This window comes from Vipera berus, assembly GCF_964194415.1.
Source record: "Vipera berus genome assembly, chromosome: 13".
Lineage (NCBI taxonomy): Eukaryota > Metazoa > Chordata > Lepidosauria > Squamata > Viperidae > Vipera > Vipera berus.
Window position 1 is genome coordinate 19,576,536 of NC_138216.1, and position 25,159 is coordinate 19,601,694.

Sequence of the window (25,159 nt, forward strand, 5' to 3'; positions counted from 1 at the left end):
GTATAGTTGCGCTCCGAGGGATTCAATTTCCGAGAGTGATACGCGCAAGGGAAAAGGGTACCGTTGGGCGTCGCTGCCTGGAGTAACACGGCCCCAATGGCAATGTCGGAGGCGTCCGCCTCCATGACAAACGGCCGTTGCGGGTCAGGATGCTTCAAGATGGGCTCCTTCATGAAGGCGTCCTTCAAAGCTTGGAACGCCTGTTGTTCGGGGGCGTTCCACTGGAACCGAGTCTTCTTCTGCAGGAGCCGGGTGAGGGGGGCTGTCAAGGCAGCAAAGCCAGGGATGAATGTCCGATAGTAGTTGGCAAATCCAAGAAGTCGCTGAACATCCTTCACGCGACGCGGGGGTTGCCAACTCTGCAACGACTCAACTTTACTCGGTTCCATGGCGATGCCCTCAGGAGAAATGCGGTGGCCCAAGAAATCAATGGTCACCTGGTAGAACTGGCACTTCTCCAACTTGGCAAACAGCCGATGTTTCCGGAGGCGCTGCAGGACCTGACGGAGATGCTGATGATGCGCTTCACGCGACGGGGAGTAAATCAGGATGTCGTCCAGGTAAATCACAACAAACTGGTCCAACAGATCCCGAAAGATGTCATTCATAAAATGCTGAAACACAGCGGGGGCGTTGGTCAGGCCAAACGGCATCACCGTGTACTCGAAATGTCCATAGCGAGTACCAAACGCCGTCTTCCACTCATCACCCGGCCGAACCCTGACGAGGTTGTAAGCTCCACGCAGGTCCAGTTTCGTGAAGATCTTAGCCTCCCGGAGTCGGTCCAAGAGCTCGGGGATGAGGGGCAGCGGGTAGCGGTTACGCACCGTGATAGCGTTGAGTTTCCGGTAGTCACAGCAAAGCCGTAACTCGCCCGACTTCTTTTTGACGAAGAGCACGGGCGCAGACACTGGCGAGGACGAGGGCCGGATGAATCCACGAGCCAAGTTCTTTGTCAGGAAGTCCCGCAATGCAGCCAACTCGGGCTCCGACATGGAGTACAAACGCCCCACTGGGAGAGGCGCATCAGGGACTAGGTCAATGGAGCAGTCGTAGGGCCTGTGCGGGGGTAATTGGTCCGCCTCTGACTCGCTGAACACGTCAGCAAAGTCGGACAGTTCGGGAGGCAAGGAAACCCCTGGGGAACCCTCCACCTGGCCGGCACAGATATGGCGGGTGTGGTCCACGCACTGCAAACTTGGGAAGGTGACCAAGTTCTGAGACCAATAGATCTGTGGATCATGCGCCCGGAGCCACGCCAGTCCCAAGACCACGGGGAAGTGCAGATCCGAAGTGACGTAGAACTGAATGGCCTCCACATGGGTACTGATGGCCATACACACGGGTTGCGTGGCGGCCGTGATAGGCCCGGACAGGAGCACTCGACCATCGATGGTCTCCACAAGCATGGGCGGATCCACCGGACACTGGGGAACAGCCCATTTGGCCACAAAGGCCGAATCCATAAAGTTAGTGGTAGCCCCAGAGTCAATTAAGGCATGGACCGGAATCCCCTCTGGCTTGCCAGGGAGGATCAGTCGTGCCTCCAGAATCAAATGCCGTGGAGGTTCACAGGCACCGTCGGAACGGCGTCGCTCGGCGTGATCGTTGTGGGTCGCCCGATCTTTCACACCGTCTAGATCGGGCTCGGGCCGTTTCCCGATAGCAAAGCAGGGGACTTTCTCGGGGCAGGCTTGGTCACTGACGCCCGCTGACGCTTCTTCGGGCAAGAAGCAGCCAAATGTCCAGGGTCCCCACAGTAAAAACACAACCCCTCCGATCGTCATCTGTCCATTTCCGTCACCGATAGACGGGACCTGGCGGCACCCAGCTCCATTGGCTCCTCCCTCTGGACTGGGGGCTCACGCACAACAGGGGCGGCAGGGGTCTGTGGGGTGGCACGGCGACTCTTACGCTGCTGCAGCCGGGCATCGATCCGCAGACAAAGATGGATCAGCCCATTCAGGTCTGAGGGAATGTCCACGCGGGCCAGCTCATCCAACATCTCCTCTGACAAGCCATCCTGAAAGGCATCCACGAGCGCAGCCTCATTCCAGGCGGAATCCTGGCTAAGCAGCCGGAAATCGCTGATATAGGCCTGTAGAGGGCGCTGACCCTGCCTCAAAGCTTTCAGACGTCGGGTGGCGGTCTGCGCCTTAATCGGGTCCTCGTACATGAGGCGCATATGGTCACAAAACCCCCCAAAGTTATCCAACAAAGGGCTAGGCTGTGCCAACAGAGGCGTGCCCCAACGAGCTGCATCTCCCGACAGAAGGCTCAACACGAATCCCACCTTATCTCGGTCAGTGGGGAAATCAGCTGCTCTCACGCTGATATAAAGCTGGCATTGTCCCAGGAAGGCAGGAAACAATTCTGGTTTACCAGCAAATTTATCCGGCATAGCTATCTGACATTTCCTCCTGGGTGGGGGGGCAGCATGTACCTGAGCCTGCAGTTGTGCCACCTGAGTGGCCAGCAAGGTGAGTTGCTGGTTGAGCTGGGCATTCTCGGCAAGAAGCTGCTCCATCGTAGTATTAAGGGGTGGGTGGGTGAAAGCAAACTGTTCTGAACCAGCCCTCTTCTCGCACCCCTAATCAAAAGAAGAGTCTGGAAAGCGTCCAAGGCTAAAAGGCTTCTGCCAAGATTTAATTACGCAGTTAACAAAAACACAAGAGCTTGTCTTCTCAAGCGGAAAAGTTGCTTTCAGCAACCAGCCCCTCCCCAAACACTTCTTTTATAGAGAGCTCAGGGCGTGGTCTCCCTGTGCCTCCTCCCGAGGAGTCCCATAGTCTTTCTTTGTTTGTCCCTGCTCGTCTGCCTCCTGCGTCGGGCGTCCTTGAACAGGGCCAGCTGTGGGTCATCATCCTCCGCACTCTCGGGCTCACACAGCTGAGAAGAGGTCCCCGGCTGAGGACTCTGCAAAGCCTCCAAATCATCATCATCAGCCGGTTCGTTTCCCTCCTCCCCCACATCTGAGTCCTCCGATACATCGGAGCCGGCTGTCGGACCCACAGGCTGGCCCTGAGTCACAACAAGAGCAAAGCATCTCCTAGAAAATAGCCTGATATTTCCAACAACAAAAAAGTTGTTGCTGCTCTCAATATTACTTCATAAGGGGCCAAAAACTCTTGTAAATTCTTAAATTTTTAAAATCTCTTTGAAAAGTAAAATACAAAATACAAAGCAGATAGTAGGACACAATGGGGAGGAAAAAGGGAGAAGAAGGAGGAAAAAGAAAAAAAAGAGATTGACTTCCGACTTCCCCTGTTGCAGTAGAATAAACCATTAATGTCGAGCCTCAACTTTTTACTTTTTCACGATAGTAAAAACTAGCCATTTCTGTAACAACAAATCAATCTAATCAGTGAAACCCAGAATCAAGGTTTCATTTTTTTCCACCTCAAACACAAAGTCCAGAAGCGGTCTCCATGTAGAAACGAAGGTACTTACATTCTTTTCTTTAATCAAAACGTTCAATTTTGCCATCTCTGCCAGCTCCATCAGCTTCTGTAGCCGTTCGTTCCCACCACTATGAAATGTCTGAAATGTCCTTCCATTTTTGTGCATATAGTAGTCTTGCTGCCGTCAATATATACAGGATCAAAGTTTCTGAATTTTTTTTCCAAATCTTTTTCCATTAAACCCAAAAGAAAAGTTTCATGTTTATTTTTACTTTAAGGATTTTCTCTATCAGAATGTGAATCCTTCTCTAATATTTCTTTGCTTTATTACATGTTCACCATAAATGATGTAAAGTCCCTTCTTTATTTTTTTATTTTATTTTATTTTTAATTCCATTTATATCCCGCCCTTCTCCGAAGACTCAGGGCGGCTTACAAGCTTAATTACATTTACATTTCTAGCATTCATTTGAAATATGTTTATACGCTCTAGATAGCTTGTCTGGTATTAAATACTAAGTCATACATGATCTTGTAGAAGTTTTCTTTTAAGTTGTAATTCAATGTAAATTTTAAAATTTTCATCCACATATTCTCCCATTGTTACAGCATCACATTATAACCAAAATTCTTTGCCCATTGTATCATACAATGTTTTACATGTTCACATTCCAATTTCAATTTCAATAGCATTTTATAAGCCTTGGCAATAATATGTTCATCACTGCCACACAATAATGTTTCCAATTCATTTTTAATGAAGTCAAAGCCAAAACACTTTATCTAGTTTAAACCTTTCTTTCAATTGTTGGTAATGTAAACCAATGACAAACATAATCCTCTGATTCTAACTCCTCCCTCTATTTAAGAATGGGGTCACCTGAGTTGAAAAGTATCATTATATCATAGGATCACCAGTAGGTTTCACAACCGTTTCTTTTCTAAAAAAAGCTTCCTGTGGGGATGTCCAAAGGCATCTTTGTGGAGTTTCTTGTTTTGTACTTGTTCCATACTCGTAATATGGCATGTCTGACAAAGTGATTATTAAAATCAACATTAACTTTAACTCTATCATACCATAAATAACCATGCCATCCAAACCTTAGTTCATGACCTTCCAAATCAAGTAGCCTCTTATTCTGGAGGTTCACCCACTCTTTTAACTAGGCCAGGGAACATGCGTCAGATCTGGTAAACATGCATTTACCAGTTTCAAATCTGGTAAACTCAACTCCCCTTTTTCCTTAGCATCTTGCAATAACTTATATTCTTGGTTTCTTCCCTTGCCATATGAACTTGGAAATATTCCTTTGCCATTGATTGAATGGGATATCAGTTGCAAGTATTGGAAAAAGCATCCCGTGGTCGTGTGATCATGATTTCGACACTTGGCAACCAACCAATGGCTGCAGTGTCCCTGGGTCATGTGAACCCATTTGCAACCTTCCCAATTGGCTTCTGACAAGCCAACTAGAGCTATTAGACAAGATGAGAAGATAAAGAGCATAAGTATCAAGAAAGAAGTTTATAAACTGAGGGCATTTGCTGATGATCTGGTTATATTCCTGCAAGACCCAAAAAATAATATACAATATTTGATGATGAAGTTAAATGAATTCGGACCTTTAGCAGGTTTCAAAACAAATAAACAGAAAGCAACAAAGCGCATTGACCGGTCATAAGTCACTAATTACAGCACCATTGTAACTCAGTGTATGGTCATACGTTGAGGACTACCTGTAAATAAATGAATGGATGGATGAACAAAATTCAGATTCTCTAGTTCTGTAGATATACCCATGCCCTATTGATTACTTATTCCTACAGATAGGATTTTTATATTACCTTGTATTTTTTTCTTAATGGCAGCAATGACATTTTGTATCACCAGAGTGGGATAAGGATGAAGGAGGGGAAGACCCAGATTGGATTCTGAGTTACTTCTACCCTCCTAGCCCAATCTACAACACGTGGTGGTTGTTGAGGGGAAAATGAGAGGATAATGTGTATTGCCTTGAGTTCTTGGATGAAAAGCAGTATATTAATCTAACCAACCAACGTGGCATTGTAAACCACTGCTCTGAAGTGTCTTCTTCTGTTTGGACAGGTGAGAGGCCACATCCAGGAGGCAAAGAGGACGATCTGCTTTGCTATAGGGAAGAACACGACTGAAGGGCTGACTCACATGATGTGTGTCGAAGGGACCGATGGTAGGCTGTTATGACTGTTAACATCTACCAATAGATTGTTTTCTCTTTACTTTTAATTACTTTCACTACTCAGCCCCTGTATGTTTCATTACTTTGTACCTGCTTTAGCTGCTGAAAGTTCACAGTCCAATCCTCTAGGCAGACCTGGAAGAGAAGCCCCCTGAAACACCAAAATACTTCTGCCAGGAAGTGCAGCCTAGTCCAGATGAGTTTGTAGCTTGATTCAGGGGCAGGCAGCTTCCTGCCTTTTAAGCAGTCGTCTGCCTTTATGATTTCTTTCTTTGTACTCCTTTGTGCTGTAATCTGCTTTGTACCTAACTTAAGGACAGTATCTGTGCATCAAACACCGGTTTGTGAGCCAGGTTTAAGACAGCTTGCTTTTCAACCAATCCTTAATGATAGTTCATGTAGTCAGAGAGTTGTTTAAACTTACAAAAAAGAAAACAAACCATAATTAGTTTGTCTCTCTATGAGAACTACACATGATTGCCTTAATTTGTCAACTGTCAGGACCCACCCCCTTCACATCTTAGGAAATAAGAACTCTTGGATCCAAGTTTGTCCAAAAGGAAAAGTTTACTAGGATGAGATCGGTTGTGGCAATACAAGACGGGATCTGACATTGAGTTACATTTCGATACTGTATAAAGCATTCCCATTTCAACCCCCTCCCCTCGAATCCATTTGGTCAGGCTCACATCATTGGCTTAGGTGTCAGGCCCTTCCGTGGGAAAGGGAAACTCTCCTTGCGTTTATTGTTATTGCTTTCTTCCTTTCAGTTTCAGATGGAGATGCAACCCAGATCTCTCTCTCTCCCTCTGTTCCCCCCAGATCAAAAGCTTTCCTGGTCTTTGAACACAGCCTACTGCAATCTGAATAACCATCCTCTCCCCCCCCCTCGGAGAGATGGCAGAATCCCGAGTATAGGCACAATATTCTAACCATACATTTATGAAATGTGATATAAATGGATTCTGACAATCGGCTCTCCTCTCAGAAAAAAGATGGGTCCATCTGCGGGGAAAAGAAAACATATAAATGTTAGCCCGGTTTGTTCAGATATTCTGTATGAAATCTCTTAAGCAACTTTGGTGCTTTAACGTGAAGTTTGTTAACCCACTCATTTTCTGAGGAGGGGAGGTGTTTCCATGCCACTAAATATTGTATCGTTCCGTGGTGTTTTCTTTCACTTCAAAATGTTGTTCTCCTTCCACCATGATGGGGGGTGGTGGTGGTGGGATTTTTGCTCGTAGCGGTGATTGTTGTTCTCTCTTTATTAAACTGCAGTGAAAGGTTGGGTGTATTCGTCTAAGATTTTTGGGTAGTTCTAATTCAACTGTTACTGGGTTTATGATTTTCTTAATTGGAAAAGGTCCAATATATTTTGGTCCTAGTTTTTTACAGGGTTGGAGTGATTTCAGGTATTTTGTGGATAAATATACCATCTCTCCTACCCTGAATGGTGTGGGATCGGTTCTTTTTTTGTCTGCCTGTGTCTTGTATGCTTTTCTGGCATCTTCTAACGCTTTCCTAACGATTGGCCAGGTATTTTGTAATTGAGCAATCCATTCCTTCAGTTCGGGAATGACTGGTTCTTTTGGGGTTAGTTCTGGTATTGGGTTGAAACTCTGGCCTGTAGCTACTTGAAAAGGAGTGTAACCTGTGCTTGAGTGGACTGCATTATTATATGCTACTTCTGCAAAAGGCAGTAGGTCCGTCCAATTTGATTGCTGGAAATTAATAAAGCATCTTAAATATTGTTCAAGTACAGAGTTAATTCGTTCAGAAGCCCCGTCCGTTTGAGGGTGGTGACTAGATGACAGTCCTTGGGTGGTTCCTAAGAGGGATAAAAAAAATTTCAAAAATGCCAACGTAAATTGCACCCCTCTATCAGATATGATGCATTGTGGTACCCCGTGCAATCTGTAAATATGCTGTACAAAAAGTTTTGCTAATGCTTTTGCAGTCGGGATTTTTTGGCAAGGTATGAAATGTACTTGCTTAGAGAACAGATCTGTGACAGTCCAGACTACGGTGTTTCCATTACTTTCTGGCAGTTCTACGATAAAATCCATGGCTATTTCTTTCCATGGGGCTGAGGGGTTCGCCACCGGTTGTAACAGACCTGGCGGTTTCCCTTGCAGTCTTTTGGCCATCGTGCAAATTTGACAGCTACCCACATAGCTTTCTATGTCCTTTTCCATAGATGGACACCAAAATTGCCTTTTAGTTAAGTGTAAGGTTTTTACAAAACCAAAGTGTCCTGCTGATTTTGTATCATGGCACAGTTGCATGAAATTGATTCTCTGGGTGGCAGGTATATATAGCTTCTCCCCCACCCACGGCAGTCCATCTTTAATTGTGCACACATGTCTATTTTTCTGGAACCATTCATCGCTTTCCAAAGACTTCCTGAATTCTATTCCAGTTTGGCTATCTACCTTCGGCTTCATTTTTTCTTGTGCCCTGGTGGTGACTGGTGCTGCCAGTTGTTCCGGCACAAGTGGTTTAAAGTCAGTAACTCTTGTGCTGTTATATTGGGGCATGCGGGATAATGCATCTGCAAGGAAGTTCTTTCCCCCCGGTAAGTGTTTGAGAGTGAAATTGAATCGGTGAAAATGTTGGGACCAGCGGGCTTGCTTAGGAGTGAGCTTCCTGGGCGTTTTTAGTGCTTCCAAATTTTTGTGGTCTGTCCAGACCTGGAAAGGTATTTTATTTCCTTCTAAAAATTGGCGCCATGTTAGTAATGCCCACCTCAACGAGAATGCCTCTTTTTCCCATATTGGCCAGCGTTGTTCTGTTTCTGTGAGTTTTCTGGATGTGTATGCGCATGGTTGCAACGTCCCCCCATCATTTTCTTGTAATAATACGGCTCCTACCGCTACATTGCTCACATCTGCCTGTATTACAAAAGGTTTGTCGGGATCTGGGTGTTTTAGGACAGGTTCAGCAGAAAAAAGTCTCTTTAGCCTCTCAAATGCTGCTTGACACTCCATTGTCCACTTTATAGGCTGGCTGGATTTCACGGGGGACCCCCCCTTTCGTTTTCAACAAGTTTGTGAGGGGCATGGCTATTTGGCCAAATGCGGGGATGAATTGGCGGTAGAAATTTGCAAACCCCAGGAAACTTTGCAATTGCTTCCGTGTGCGGGGGGGTGCCCACTCTAATACTGCCCTGACTTTCTCAGGGTCCATTTCTATGCCCTCTGGGGATATGCGATATCCCAGGTAGTCAATTTTTTCCTGGTGGAATTTGCACTTCGATAGTTTAGCAGCTCGCAACTTTTTCAGGACTGCTCTGACTAGGTTGATATGTTCCTCTGGTCTCAGTGAAGATAAGGATGTCGTCCAGGTAAACCAGGACCCCCTTATGAAGGTGCTCCCTTAGCACGTCATTAATTAATTGCATGAATACTGCAGGAGCCCCTTGCAGTCAAAATGGCAGTACTTTGAACTGGTAGCAACCCAATGGGCAGTTGAATGCAGTCTTCCATTCATCTCCTTCCTTAATCCTAATGCGGTAATATGCTTTCCTCAGGTCTAGTTTGGTAAAAATCCTTCCTTTTGACAGATGGGATAGCATATCGTTCATTAGGGGTTAGGGGTACAGATTGCATTCACTAAGTGTGTTCAGATTCCTATAATGGGGAGAAACAGGCTTCGTCTCAATCCTGCCAAGACTGAGTGGCTGTGCATATCGGCATCTCAGGTTAACCAGACCATTCCACCTTTAACGATGGGGGGTGAGGTGTTACCCCCCGTTGATAGGGCTCTCAACTTGGGCGTCCTCCTTGACTCCTGGCTCAATTTTGAAGACCATATAGGAGCCGTGACCAGGGGGGCTTTTGCCCAGGTTCGCCTGGTGCGCCAGTTGCGACCCTACCTGGACCGAGATGCCCTACGCACAGTCACTCATGCGCTCGTGACCTCCCGTTTATACTACTGCAACGCTCTCTACATGGGGCTGCGCTTGAGGACCACTCGGAGGCTTCAGCTGGTGCAGAATGCAGCCGCACGAGTTGTGATGGGGGTTTCCCGATACTCCCATGTAACACCTCTACTCCGTGAGCTGCATTGGCTTCCGGTTGCCCTCCGGGTGAGATTCAAGGTGCTGGTAATGACCTATAAAGCCCTAAATGGCTTGGGTCCGGGATATCTGAGGGAACACCTGCTGCCAGCATCAAATTCCCTTTGTCCAGTGCGCTCCCACAGGGAGGGTCTTCTCAGGGTGCCACCAGTAAAAGATTGCCAGCGGGTAACACCCAGGGGGAGGGCCTTCTCAGTGGGTGCGCCTGCCCTCTGGAACCAGCTGCCCGTGGAGCTGAGGACTGCCCCCGACCTCTGTTCATTCCGCCGGGACCTGAAGACCTGCTCTTCGAGCTCTCTGGCCCAGGCTGAGAATTTTAATTCTAATTTTAATTGGGGTTTTTTACTTTTTCAGGGACTGTTATAATCTTTTTAATTGTTTTTAATTTTTGTATTTCTTATTTATTTATTTATTTATTTATTTATTGATGGGATTTATATCCCGCCCTATCTTCCGAAGGACTCAGGGCGGCTAACAACAAAACATATAATAAGTACATAAATCAAGATAAAATGAAATTGAGAACATCAGTGCAATAAAAAATTAGAGAATTTAAAAAATGAATTAAAAATACTAAATATAAATTAATTAAAATGCCTGTCAGTCTTGTTTTAATTACCCTGTTAACCGCCCTGAGTCCTTTGGGAAAGGGCGGTATACAAATCCAATTAAATAAATAAATAAAATAAATAAAATAATCTATACAACAGCGGTAAGAACCATTCTTCTTTTCCCTGAGCAGAACTGGGGCGGCCACTTTGGGTCTGGCAGGCTCAATGAAGCCTCTTTCTAAGTTTTTCTTTATGAATCTTTCCATTTCTGCCATTTCCCTTGGGCTCATGGCGTACATCCTGGGTTTTGGGAGTTTTGCCCCGTGTTTGAATTCTATAGCACAGTCTGTGGGGCGGTGGGGGGGGAAGCTCATCTGCCCGTTCCTCACTGAAAACCTCAGCAAGGTCCCTGTATTCCTCCAGTATCTCTGGTAACCTCTTCTCTTCCCCCACTGCTGCTGTCTCCTCCCTCCGGGTTGCGGGGATGCTTTGGGGTTTTAAGCTTTTCTGCTCCCCCTTTGGGAAATTGAGTTCTGCTGTCCTCCAGTTTATCCCGGGGTTCCATTTCTTCAGCCATTCCAGTCCTAGAATCATTGGGCATTCCATGCCTGGGGCCACTATAAACGTTATGTCCTCCTCATGAGACCCCAGGGATAAGTGGATTGGTAAAGTGGCTAGGGTAGCTGGTCCTCCCCCCTGCTATTGACCCATCTAATTGACTAAAAGAAATTGGTTGTTTTAGCCTCCTCACTGGGATGCTCAATCTCTCCACCAGCGTTGGGCTGATAAGGCAGCGGATGCAACCAGAGTCTATCAGAGCTTTTATTTTGGCTGCTTCAGGCATAGAGGAAGCTAATATAGTCACTGTCTTAAGTATGGGTGGAAGGGGTCCACTTACCAATGGTTCTCCCTCTGAGCTGTCTTCCGAGTTGTCCACCGTCCCTGTGGTGCAGGCCGGAGTCCAATCCCAGTTCCTGGCAGGAATTGTGGACTCTACAGCCTCTGTCCCCTTCATGGAAGATTCTTTTGTGTTGCCTTGGGACTTCCCTGGCTTCTTGGAGGATGATGCCTCTGGTTTTCGTGGGGTTTTTTTTTTGAGCAACATTCTGCGGCGCGGTGGCCCTCTCTCCCACAGTTGAAACAACCCGTTGATTTTTTGGCTGTGGCTGGTGGTTTTTCCCCCTCGCGTGTTTGCTCGGGTGGCAGGCGGCCTAGAAAAATACTCTCCTCTTTCTCCTAGAAGACAGACTTTGTATCAGCCTGTGTGCACCATAGATTTCAAGATAATAGTAGTAAAATGTATCTTACTGGACTATATGCTGAAATTTTTGAAACTGCTGAATTACTGTTATCGCTTCTTAATAAAAACAATGTCTAATTCTTAACAGGTTGCAAAAGCCCAAAACCTTGTCGGTCAGAACTGGTGGTCCTTGAACACGGGTTATACAGTGGAGAGCCAGCAACAAAAGTGCTTTTACAGCCTCTCACAGGTACAAACATCTCTCCCCTAGAATTAGCACAAAATTCCTCTTCTGCCATATAGAAGAGATGTTTGCACCCTTCCTTGTTTCTTTATTGTTCTTTAGCTTGGTTGGCACAAATAATGCTAAAACCATTTCTTTATTTAACTGATATGCCACCCATTTCCCTGTCCAGCGAACCTTTAGAAAATAAGCTTCGAAATTACATGTATAGCTGATGATCTGTGGTAGAAAAAATATATTTAAAAAAAAAATAAGTTTAAATTTTAATTGCTCCACATATAATTATTTCAAATTAATGGGCGAAGAATTCTGTTATGTAACAAATATTGTTATCTTATGTAATGGACAGTTTAGAGCAGTGGTGGCGAACCTATGGCATGCATGCCAGAGGCAGCACTCAGAGCCCTCTCTGTGGGCACGTACACTGTCGCCCCAGCCCCACCTCCCCCTGCAGCCCCCTGCTCACCAGCAACTCCCCCCAAGGAGAGTTGCCCTGGGCGTGGTCCACGCAGAGCAGCGCAACCAAGGACACGGCAGCTGGGCAGCAGGGACAAAACTGCCCTTGCGCCCCATCGCGCACAGATGATGCTGCAGGGCGCAGGCAGAGGGCGTGGCCGCCATGGTGGTGAAGGCCGCCTGGGCAATCTGTGGCGGGCCATGGAGGCAGTGGGTGGCTCTGTGGGCAGACAGGGAGAAGTGGGGGTAGAGTGGGGGGCAGGGGGGGCGGGGCAGTTTTTGGGCACCCGATCTCTAAAAGGTTCGCCATCACTGGTTTAGAGTTACTTAAATTCTTGACATTTTGGAAAGTAAGGGGTATTAACTATTTGAATGCATTTTAAAAATCCTTCCTGATGTGAAGTGGTAAAAAAGATACATTCCATGAAATAAAACAAGGTAATAGTTAGCATGTTGTCTGGATAGCTGAGAGATTGCATGTCTTCAGTTGTTTTTGCCTGCCAAGTATGTTCCAGCAAAGTGAGTGGGCTCTAGGTCCCGTCCATTAAACATGATCATCTTGTGGGAACTAGGAAGCATGCCCTCTCTTGTTGCAGCCTCCACCCTCTGAACAACATCCCCCCAGAGAGAAAAATGGCACCCTCCTTCCTAGCGTTCTGGGAAGTTTGAAAATTTGGCTTTGCTCCCAGCTTGATGTTTATTGTTTTGTTCAATGGCTCCTCTATTGTTGATTTTGTTTAAGTTGGATAATTTTAACCACTGGTGTCTGGTGTTATATTTTTAGCTTTTATGTTTTTTTTTGTAGTTTTGTACACTGTCCAAAGTCCACTAGAATTGGGCTACCAATAAATTTAAATAAATAAAAACAATAATGGTCCAATGACATATACATATTTGTCAAGCCTCTGTTAGTCAGACACTAGAACGACAGCGTGTACACACTGAATAAGTAAAAATACCTCTACTTGTTTGCTTTTTTCCAGGACACGGCAGTATAAAAGTTAGAGTTAGGCCAGTTTTCTAGTCTTGACTGTATAGACCAGGGGTCGGCAACCTGAAAAAGGAAAAGAGCCACTGGGAACCGGTTCCATCACACACACAAAAAAGTGGGAGCCGCGTGCGTGCGTCCATGCATGCGCATGCGCAAAAAACGCTTTGCGCATGCGCAAAACGTTTTTCTTGCACAGACACGCGCGGTTGCCATTTTTTTTAATGTATGATGGAACCGGTTGCGCTACGGTGACGGCCCGTTTGCAGAGCTACCGCCTTCGGAGGAAGGCGGCAGCTTTGCAAACGGGCTGCGGCAGCTTTCCCAACAAGCGGCGGCGCTGCCCGTTCCGGGAGGTGCACGCGCACCTCTCGGAACGGGCAGCGCCGACGCTTGTTGGAAAAGCTGCCGCGGCCCGTTTGCAGAGCTGCCGCCTTCGGCAGCCTGCAAACGTGCCGCGGCAGCTTTCCCAGAGCGGCGCCGCTGCCCATTTGCGCGGAGGTGCGCGCGCACATCCGCTCGTTCGGAGAGGTGCCCGTTCGCGCGGAGGTGCGCGCGCACCTCTCCAAAGGTTTGGAGAGGTGCACGCGCACCTCCGCTCGTTCGGAGAGGTGCGTGCGCACCTCTCGGAACGGGCAGTGGCGCCGCTCGTTGGGAAAGCTGCCGCAGACCGTTTGCAGGCTGCCGCCTTCCTCTGAAGGCGGCAGCTGTGCAAACGGGCCGCGGCAGCTTTCCCAACGAGCGGCGCCACTGCCTGTTCAGGCGGAGGTGCGCGCGCCCCTCCGCCCATTCGGAGAGGTGCGCGCGCACCTCTCCAAACGGGTGGTGCCACTCTCCATTTGGAGAGGTGCGCGCGCACCACTGCCCGTTCGAAGAGGTGCGCGCGCACTGGGCGGCTGGGAGCCACAGGAGACGGCTCAAAGAGCCGCATGAGCCCTCTCCCTCTTTCTCTCTCTCCCTCTATTTCTCTCCCTTTCTTTCTCCTTCTCTCTCTCCCTCCCTATTTCTTTTTCCTTCTCTCTCCCTTTCTTTCTCTCCCTCTCTCTCTCTCTCTCTCTTTCTTTCCCTCCTCTCCCATTGTCCCTTCCTTCTTTTCTTCCTTCCTTTCTTCCTTCCCTCCTTGTTTGTCGTTCCCTCTCTGGGTTAGAGCAGTACCCGCAGAGGCGGCCCTGAGCCCCGGCTTTCTCTTGCAGAAAGCAAGCTGAAACGGAGCGAGAGAGATTGCCAGGAAAGCGAATCGGCCGATCTCATGCTCCTGCAATATCCCTCGCTCGGTTTCAGCTTCCCTTGCTACAAGAGAAAGCAGGCTGAAACGGAGCGAGGGAGATTGCAGGAGCGCGTTTGCGTTCCTGGCAATCTCCCTCGCTCCGTTTCAGCCTGCTTTCTCTTGTAGCAAGGGAAGCTGAAACCGAGCGAGGGAGATTGCAGGAGCGCAAGATTGGCGTTTCTCAGCACGTGCCGATTTGTGCTCCTGGCAATCTCCCTTGCTTTCCATTTGCGGAGGTTGGGGCTGGCCATACAGATCACCTTCAGACCATAAGACGCATCCTCGTTTTCCCCCCCACTTTTGGGGGGGGAAAGTGCGTCTTATGGTCTGAAAAATACGGTATATGATGGTGGCTTCCATAAAGTATATTGGATTTTAATGAAACATGCAATATAAATAAAATTAAAGCAGGTGTTTCTGTTGTGGCATTACTTTTGGGAATGTATTTGTCATGCCAGTGAACTATCCCACACTGGGAGAAAGTTGTTTTACCAATAGTGGCGTCTAATATCATCCAACCATTGCATCAAAATAATAGTAATGAGGAAAGCTCTATCACCCAACAATGACTGAATGATTCCAGAATGTGGTGTTAAGTCACAGCTTGATAAATGGTCATAGACAACTTCCTGTACTTATAGCGAATATCCATGCTGTTGCACAAGGTCATCACTAGAGAACTGGAAACAAGAGGGGAGGGGGGAGTGGGGGGGAGGGGAAGGGAGGGAGTTTATGTTTTTAAAATGTATTTTAAAACTTTTCAATAAAAAAAGAAGCAATCTTACACAAGCAGCCTAAGTTTCCCTGTTTGGAGACTTGTTTTCCTTGTTGTCTTCTTTCTTAGGAAGAACCCATCAGCTCCGAGTCCATTGCAGTGCCATCGGGCACCCAATTGTTGGGGACTTTACCTATAGCTTGAAGAAGGACAGTGCTCCGTATCGGATGATGCTGCATGCATATTATTTGTGCATTCCAACCAGCAAGGAGCTTATCGAAGTGAGCGCTCCAGACCCCTTTGTTCCCTCCTTTGACAGGAGTTGGGTCCCTCAGCGTCTTACACACCACTTGGATGAGCTAATCCAGGAATTGAAAGACAAGGGCACCTGGGCAGGGGAGGAAGAAAAGCAGGAAGATCCATCTGCTCTCCCAAGTTGTGAGGTCATACTTCTAACGAAGACCCAAGAGATGGAGGAACAACAAACTCACTGCAAGCAGTGGTTGTCTGAATGGGTGCTGGAATGAAATGGCTACTTCTTTGTGATTGAAATTGAAGCCATCTCTCTTTACTCTGTGGCTGGTGAACAGTCTCCATCCCCGGACTAAATAAGGACACATTTCTGCTTTAGTCACAAAATTCCCAAGGAATAAAGAACACTGCACTCCTAGATTGTAATTCTAAAAGTCACGTGCCTGCATTGCAATATTTTAGTTCTCTTGGCTCAGCAGTCAGGAGAGAGGCAGGTGTACAAAGGGGTTGAATTGATATATGGGTAGTCCTTGATTTATGACCACAATTGAGCACAAAATTTCTGTTACTAAGCAAGACAGTTGTTAAGTGAGTTTTGCCTCATATTATGACCTTTCCTGCTTCAGTTGTTAAGTGAATCAGTGCAGTTAAGTTAGTAACAGTTGTTTTGTAAAGCTGGCTTTGTGAGGACCTGCCCCACTGGTCCTCTCAGAAAGCACAACTCTTGACTCCATTAAGGTTCATTAAAAGAACTTTTATGAAAGTAGATGCAGTAAATTCAGGCAGAATCTAATAGCCCCACCCAACGCACAAAGCAATTCTTTTGGTTTTTCAAACCCAACCCCCTGACCAATTCACCGGCAGCCAATGTGAGGCCGCAAGGTTGTTTTGAGAATGCTGAAGTGCAAAGCAGATAACAGGTCATCCTCAGGGCACATCGGCCTTGGAACCAGGCTGTTACCGACTTGGAAGGAGTCTGCTCCGTGTCCAAAGACAATCCCCCTCCCTACAGCAAAAGCGGAAGCCTCCTCTGCCCTCCAATACAATGGCAGGACACCAGCACGGTGGACCTGACAGGCTTTCCCATTGACTTTGCTTGTCAGAAGGTCATTACGTGGCCCTGGGACACTGCAACCATCATAAATACATGCCAGTTGCCAAGCACCTAAATTTTGATCATGTGATTGTGGGAATGGTTTCAAAAAGAAATGACAGAAAAATGGGGTCTGATGGCTTGGTTAGGTTAACCTTGGAGGATGTGCGGATACAATTTACTGAATGTTTTATTGCTCTGTGGGAGATGCTGGTGTTGATGGAGGGCTAAAAAAAACTCAGGATGACTTTATGGAATAGAATAGAATTCTTTATCGGTCAAGTGTGATTGGACACACAAGGAATTTGTCTCCAGTGCAGAAGCTCTCAGAGTACATACATACAGCAAACTGATAGGTCATAAATCATAGTTACAGTGATTCCTTTTCCGTGCTCGGGGACCTAGAGGCAGCTTTCAGCAGGAAAGGAGATGAGATGGATTGCTGCTTTGGAGCTGGACATGGCTGTTCATAAAAGCCTGTCCTGGCTTGACTTACAGTCTGGAAGTGCTTGGTGATTGGAAAAGATGCCATTATCTTCATTTCCCTTGTAGCCGTCGAGGCTAGCAGCTTGGCCTGCAAGGAGAACAGGACAATGTGGTGACCTTCCGTTTTTCTTCTGGAGAAGGCCGTCTGGCGGAGTGGACGGCTCAGCAAACGACAGCAATGTCTTCAGAGATTTCCTTGGAATTTGCTACAGGCCTGCTGAAAAAGCCAAGGGCTTGCTGAAGATGGGAAAAAACTCCAGCAAAAATTTCTGAAATTTCTTGGAAAAGCTTTCTGATAATAGCTATGTCTTTTTTGTAGTTGTGTGGAACTAAAAGTTACAGTGATTAATCATAAGATAAAAACAAGTGATAAATCATAAGATACCAATAAGAGAAGATAGTAGGAAAGATGAGAAGATGAGAAAAGATGATAATAGCAATACAGCCTACCTGTGGGAATTAAGTGTTCAGCAGAGTAATGGCATGGAGGAAAAACTGTCTTTGAGTCTAGTTTATTTGGCATGAAATGCCCTATAGCGGCATCCAGAGGGGAGGAGTTGAGCCAGTTTATGTCTGTAGATCCCTTCACAGCCCTCTTCCTGGCTCGTGCAGTACACAGGTCCTCGATGGAAGGCAGGCTGGTTGCCATTGTTTTTCCTGCAGGCCTAACTATCCGTTGAAGTCGGTACCTGCCCTGTTCGGTTGCTGTGCCAAGCCAGACAGTTACAGAGGTACAAATGACAGACTTAGTAATTCCTCTGTAGAACTATATCAGCAGATCCTGATAATTGAAACCCTGCTCCCTTTTTATGTGTGTCATATCTATGGAGTTAAAAAAAAGGGTGAGGCTTTGTATGATTGCAGTTGCCAAGTTCTAAAGGATATTTTGACAGCCTTTTGATAGTTGTATGTGCCAAGCTGCCTGGCTGGCTTTCACTTTTTTGTCATCAAAGCACACCTTTGACTAACTATTTGCTTGCCAATTATCAAACTCGTGGTGTTAACTTGCAGAGATCTTTGACGGAAAACTAGCCTACATTCAACAGTACAGTAAGATCTCTTCCAGAACGTTATAGTAAATAATATATTTTTAGGATGTCTGAATTATTTTCACCACAATATTTTTGTTTTAAAAAATAATGCTTGTGGTGCATTTTCTAGATGCATAAAATATTCAAATGGCTTTAAGTTAATTGCATACCAAACATATGATATCCCCCCCAGCTTCCTTCTGTTAGGTGTAGCTTATGATTTTTTGATTCTGATTGTTGCTGACGTCTGATGGAGAAATGACAAGGCAAATGCTTTTATTTTTGACTTATAAATGACCGGGCTGCATTCCAGTTTCCCTTAAGTAAAGGACAAGAGGTTTTGAAAATGTTTCTTTTGGTAGATTCCAGAGATTGTGTGAAAGGCTTCCACATAGAACGCAGGTTTTATCTCCTTGATTCTATACTTTCCTGCCCACGTCATACCTATGATCTTGTGAAACTGCTTAAACATTTGCCAGTATTTTAAAACTCTAGTAACCAAGTGTAATTTATGTTATTTATATTCATAATTTAAGTAGAATTTTGCACAAATCACACCAAGTATAGATTATTCTGTGCATAACTCCTCCCCTCAGCTTTCCAGTGTTCTAATTTCAGTCTTTGAAATTGGTACATTAAACATCTCTTTTCACTAGAGAATGCTCACTCTGCAAATGGTCTTATTTGTGGACGCAGTCCTTAAATGTACATGGTTGGCAGTTGTGCCTGGCTGCCCTTGTGGCACGTATACTGAAAGAAATCAGTGTGGAATCTGAATCACAGAAGAGAAGACACCACGTTAAAAGATGTGCTTCAGTCTTTAAGCTGTGAAATCACATTTACATAAAATCCCTCATTTTCAGGGTTTATCAATTGACTGGAGCCTGTGTATAATAATAATGTGTATTATCCTAAAAGACTGCTTAGAAATCTTTGTAAAAAATAAGTTAAAAAATTAAGCTCATTGCCTTTTAATTGTTTATTTTGATTTTTTAAAAGGTTATAAGCAGTGTTTCAGGATGTAGCCTGACAAGACAACTCACATTGCAATAAATGAAAGCACTTTCATTTTTTATTTCTTTATTTTTATTATTTCATTAAATTTCAGTGCTGCCCATTTCGCTCCCCAAAGCAGCTGTTCATAAACTTTTTAAATTTTTATTTTATTTATTATGGGACTTAAACTGCAGTTAACAAAAAAACAACAAAAACACATTGAGCCAGTTAAAAATATGGAATTGATTATTGGTTCATCAAGTAAATTACTTTTATGCAAGCTTTGATGTATTTAAGTGTGTTACATTTCTTTGTCAACTTCTAATCAAAGCTCTGGCTTGTAAAATATATTACAGAATAAAAATATAAAAACCAAATAGCAGGTGAAACTGACAGTAGTACAAATTACTAAGATGTCCTATGGATTTATTTATTCATTTACAATATTTGATATTTGTAATTTACTGTCCATAATTGCATTTTTTCCCTTCCTTTCATTAAGGAAAGCTCTAATACATTAATTCAGCCCCCTCCAGTTCTTATCCTAGCAAATCTGTAGGGTAGGTTGTGTGGTGGCCCAAGGTCTTCTGAAGAGCTGAATAGATAAAACCATTTTACTGGATATCAAGCCAGAAATTCCTGAAAGCGTCTTCAGAAATCCAGTGTGTTTCTGTTAGAAAAGTCCATCTGTGAATGGATCCAAGCCGTATCTTTAGATTGTTTGAAATACGGCATGAGTGTCCTTTCCACTCTCCTTTTAGACGGAAATGTTTATTAAAATGGGAAAATCACAACTCGGGCCATTATATTACTTTTTTTAGATTATCCAAGTTAAAACTTAAAGAATTGAGAGCTTTCTTTCAGCCTCAGAAGAGCAAAGCAGATTTACCAGTTCTTAGATCAGCATATAGTCTGACAGGTAACAAGATTCTGGAAAAGGAGAGGATTTCAATATTTCCTTAGAGTGGCAGATGTACTGGGAAACAGTTCTAATGGAAAATTGAACCACCCCACCAAATGATGACTTTTACTTCACTTGGTTTAAATTTTGTACATCAAAGGCATAATGATTGTCTACTTATCCAGTTCTAATAGATAATCTAATTTATAGATTACACATGGTCTATATGCTTTTTGTTCACTGTAATGTTAATAAATAAAAGAAAAAAATTGTCCTAAGTCAGCCATATTTGACTTGGGAGATCTCAAGGTCTATGGATTTTGAGTTCTAGAAAGGTGACCAGGATGTTTGGCGATTCCTAGGAAATGAAGGGCCTACACCTCTGAGGATGCCAAGGTTGGAGAAAAAGTTCCTTTTTTTCTCTCATAGAGAACCTGAGAATTTTTTTAAGCTTCACATATTTAAATCTTGCCTTTTTTAAGAATAACTCCTGTAGTTTTAATATGTGATGCTTCTGTTGCAAAAAGATATTACATAAATATTTCTCCTAATTTGTCTCCTGAAAGGAAGTAAGGAGCAATTATTTTACCTGTAAGTGTACTGTCAGGTACTATATCAGGACTAGAGATTTAGAGTTTATGTTGTTTATTTATACGTAGGCAGTTTATAAAATAACATTAATAAACTCATAACAAAAGGGAAAATCCATTTTTTTCTCCCCAGGAAATAAAGAAAACGGTGGCTGTTATGAGACTCACTCTCTTTTTGCAGGTGGACCAGAGGCATCCATAGGATCCTCTGAATGTAGAAATGAAAAAACAATGGGCTGTCATCCTCTTTCGTGTTGTGCTCTATGTCATAATGCCTGAACAAAAGAGGTAGAGCTGGCCTCACCCATTTCCTCATCTATTCCCCCTTGACACCACTGAGTAGAACCAATATTTGTTTTAGGGCAATACACCTCTCACCACTCTACCTTTTAACAGAGGTGGAACGGTCCTCTTGCATGTTTCTTAATAGCTTGATTTTTTTTTCTTTTTATGACCCTGTAATCTCTTGATTCGGGTGGAGTCTGGCGACTGAATAGAGCTGAGCATTTACTGGCCGGATGACCTTCCTGATGCCTACAGGGAGTTCACAGCAGATATTTTCTCTTTGTGCCCTGATACAGAAACACCTGTCACTTCCTAGGATTGAACTCTCAACCTTCTAAGTGGGAGGTGAGGGTCTTCACCTCTGGGCCACCATGCTGCTCTTATTTCAGTTTGAACTAATTGTGTGAAGTTAATAAGGCACAGTTGGCATAAGGTAATGCTAGCAGAAGAAATCGCCAAATGTTTTCTTGGCTAAACAGATGCTGCTTTTGTGACATTGCCTGCTCGCATGGCTCTTTTTTCCCCCAGCAGTCAGAATGGGTGCTGTTTTCCATGTTTGCACCTTGTAGACCAACCAAGAAAATAATTAAATAATTAAATTCCTGGAACTCAGGAAAAAAAATCCTGACAGAACAATTAATCAGTGGAACAGTTTGCCTCCTGGAGTTGTCCATGCTCCATCACTGGAGGTTTTCATGAAAAGATTGGACAACCATTTGACCAGGATGCCTTAGTCAGGGGATTGGAGTAGAAGGCCTCTGAGGTACCTTTCAGCCGTATGATCCTCCCCTCCCTTCCCCTCCCGCTCTTTGGACTATTTTTGATAAACTTTTGTTTGGAATTGACCAGAAATATATATCTAATTCCTCAATGGGGTAGTTTATGAATTGTAAATTGAGAGATCTATTTTGGGATAAAAATTCACAGTGGCTAGTGAATTTAGCTGTGTTACATTAGATTCCACTGCACATTGTCACCCAAAGCTTCTAAATTTGCACTATTAACTGGGATTGTAAAATTATTTCTTTGTACATTTGATGTTTTGTGCATTTATGACTTGTAAGATTTTGGAATACTTGTTAATTGTTTGACATATGTGTATATTATTAAAATAATGATGAACTACTTTGGGATCATTGCCTGATTAGCCTTAGCCAAATGGAACACTATTTAATTGGCACTAGAAAATAATAGATATTATGGGTTTGTTCAGTAAGGTGGTTTTAAACTACTGTTGATTTCTAGTCACTTACCTAGGTTTATAGCGGAACGCGGTGGTTCAGTGGGTTAGGACGCTGAGCTTCTCGATCAGAAGGTCGGCAGTTTGGCAGGTCGAATCCCGAGTGCCGCATAGCAGAGTGAGCGCCTGTTACTCGTGCCAGCTTCTGCCCACCTAGCAGTTTGAAAGCACGTAAAAATACAAGTAGAAAAATAGGGACCACTATGGTGGGAAGGTAACAGCGTTCCGTACTCCTTTGGCGTCTAGTCATGCCGGCCACATGACCATGGAGAAGTCCTCAGACAAACACTGGCTCTTTGGCTTTGAAACGGAGATGAGCACCGACCCCTAGAGTCGGAAATAACTAGCATGCATGTGTGGGGGAACCTTTACCTTTACCTTAGGTTTATAGCTGAGATTATTTCTTTTATATACTTGAAACCATGATGTCATCAAGTATGTCATTCCCCTCCATTTTTAAAAAAAAAATCACTCAGAATCTGACAAGATGATAAAATTCTGCCAATTTCTGGTGAACTCATCCTTGAGCTTTCAGGCAGTTATTATATTCAAATTAAAAGTGATATATAAACATCTGAAAAATCCCAAATGAAAAATGGGTCATTGGGAACCCATTACTCTAATTTCTGGACTCTTGGTTACTGATTGGTTTCTGAATACAATTTAAGCTACTGGTTGTAGCCCAGGGCTTTTAATTTTTTTCACCCATTGTACCACTTTTAGGATATGGCGACATCCGAGTATCACCAGTCGCCTAGCAAGGTGTCAAAAACTTGATGACCAAAAAAGAAGAAAAAAGTGATGAAGTATAGTCCTTGACTTACAACAGTTTGCTTAATTGACAGTTCGAAGTTACAATGGAACTGAAAAAAGTGCCCCCCAAGCCACAGCTGAGTAAGACGCCTGCCCGCCCGGCGGCACTCTTCCTCCTGTCCGAGGTTTTCATTGTTGAGCATTTCTGTTGAGGATTGGCAGTGGGGGTAGGGTGGGAAGTGTTTGGTTTTTATTTCCCCCCATCTGCTGGGTGGTTGCAGCAGGTTTTGGTCATTTCACATGACCCTGGGACATTGTGACCGTCATAAATATGAATCAGTTGCCAAGCATCTGAATGTAAATCATAAGACCCTGGAGATGCTGCAATATTCCAGCAGATCGGTGCTTCTGGGCTCAGCAGAAGCACCAGGATCAGCACCGAACTCCAGCTGGAGCCTGGCGCTGATCCTGGCGCTACCTCTGAGCCCTGACAGCCCCGAAGAAGTGCTGATCCTGGCGCTTCCGCTGAGCCCTGCAGCTCCAGCCGTCTCTCGCTCAGGCTTGTGTGGTGCTACCACCGGTTCAGCTCATTCCCCTCCCCCGCTACCACTTTTCTAGGATGGTTGCGTACCACCTGCCAGGTGCCAATGTACCACAGGTGGTACCCATACCACTGGTTGAAAAGCCCTGTTCTAGCCAATAAGCCCATGATGGCTCTGCTCCTGGATATCTGCAGGGTCCCCTCCTCCCACCAATATTAGCCAGGCCTTTTGGGTAAAACAAACTGCTATTGATCCCACATTTTCAGATGGAGACTGCCGCAAGAAGGTGCTGCTTTTCCATTTTTAACTTCCATTTTTTACTTTGGGTATTGTTTTATTGCTTTTATGAATGTTGTACCATGGATGTTTTACTTGTTTCTTATGGTCTATTACAGCAGGATAGAATATGAGAAAAAAATAAATTCCACACAGGCTTAGTTGAATGTGATGAACCAGTCTGTTATTTTTCCTGTGTCATCTGGCAGCGTTGGGCTAAAGTTAGTTGACTAACTTTGCCCCAATATGGAGATGGAATAAAAAACTGAGGTTGGAAGCAAAGGCTTTAGCCCGAGGCATCTGTAGTCCTCAGCCAAGTAAGTTCCACAAGTGTTCTGTGCATTCCAGTACAGGTGTTCTTAACACCTTTACTTCATGTTCTGCATATTTGCAAAGTATGTAGGATCTAAAGATAGATGCCTCTTGCATCAATTCCCACCTAATTGGCTTCATGCCATTTCCTACACGTGATCAGAATCCATATTTGAACTCAGTTTCATTCAATCAATTGTTGCTCTTTTTTCCTTTTCTTTTGCTTCCAATATGGAGATATAGAAGTGTAGATGATCAAGTAGATAGATTTCCCTACTGCTTTATAGAAAAATTCAAGGAAATTGAGGCCACCTGTAAGCAGTTTTAGCTAACCATCTGCAAAGAGAAGCCAGCATGACCCAGAGCGTGGCAGGGCATTCTAGGAGGGGCCGTCCAAGAATGAGGACATACTGGCCAGGCTGGAATTCCCTGAAACCAAGATAAACCTGGCCAACCTGCTCCGAAACTATTGAATATCTTCATTATCAGCAGGTGGATGAAAGTCAAGCAAAGAGAATACAGACGTCAAAGGGCTACCAAGGTTTAAGATAGTTTTACCTGTTTGCAAGTGTAGACAATTGGGACATGCAATAAAATGGGGCAGTATCTCTTTACTAATGCTTTTTCCTTCTCTGTTTTTCCCCCAAAACAGTCTTACTAAGTTGAGGGAGAGTTTTTCTAATTTGCAGGAACATGCATTCCATCTGATCCTTCCCTTCTAAAGTATTACTGGTAATTGTTAGGAACCTAAAAGGGTGCACATTCCTGCTTCTATTGGCCTCTGTTTTAACTGGCCAAGATCCCCACAGGATTCTGCTTTTAGGTGCAGTAAATGTTGGCTTCAAAGCAGTTGAATCCCAGAAAACCTTTCAAACTGATGACACCCACCAAGCAATGCCTGACATATTTTTGCTGGGTCTTTGTCTAAGTCACTCGAGGATTGAATTTGGATAGTTTTTTGAACAAAACTTCACAAAATTTACAGTTTTCTTCAAAAGGAACTTGACTGCATTAACACCACAACTTCAAAGGAAAGCAAAGGTCCATTCAATGCCCCAACGTCATTTTCATTTCAAAAGGCAAAAGGGAGATTCTGCAGTTAAAAGCTTGCTTTGGTATCCCCAAACTGTATAGCTGGTTTGCCTCTTTCTAAATGACTTTGATCATCTGACTAATATACTGCAGGTGTGACAGGAAGATGTTTGGAAAGAAATTTTATCATTTCATCTTTTCCTTTTCAAAA

The 25,159-nt window shown here is 44.5% G+C and overlaps 1 protein-coding gene across 2 annotated transcripts in view; it reads left to right on the plus strand.

Annotated features, from left to right (window-relative positions):
* The window catches only part of RPUSD1 (RNA pseudouridine synthase domain containing 1), a 38,988-nt gene extending 17,070 nt beyond the window's left edge, over window positions 1–21,918 (plus strand). For both annotated transcript variants that reach the window (XM_081338419.1, XM_081338420.1), the window contains exons 4-6: window positions 5,509–5,611; window positions 11,638–11,739; window positions 15,289–21,918. In XM_081338419.1, the coding sequence (XP_081194545.1) occupies window positions 5,509–5,611; window positions 11,638–11,739; window positions 15,289–15,686 (603 nt within the window). In that variant the 3' untranslated portion in view covers window positions 15,687–21,918. The remainder of the gene's footprint in view (window positions 1–5,508; window positions 5,612–11,637; window positions 11,740–15,288) is intronic.
* The last annotated feature ends 3,241 nt before the right edge of the window (window positions 21,919–25,159 follow it).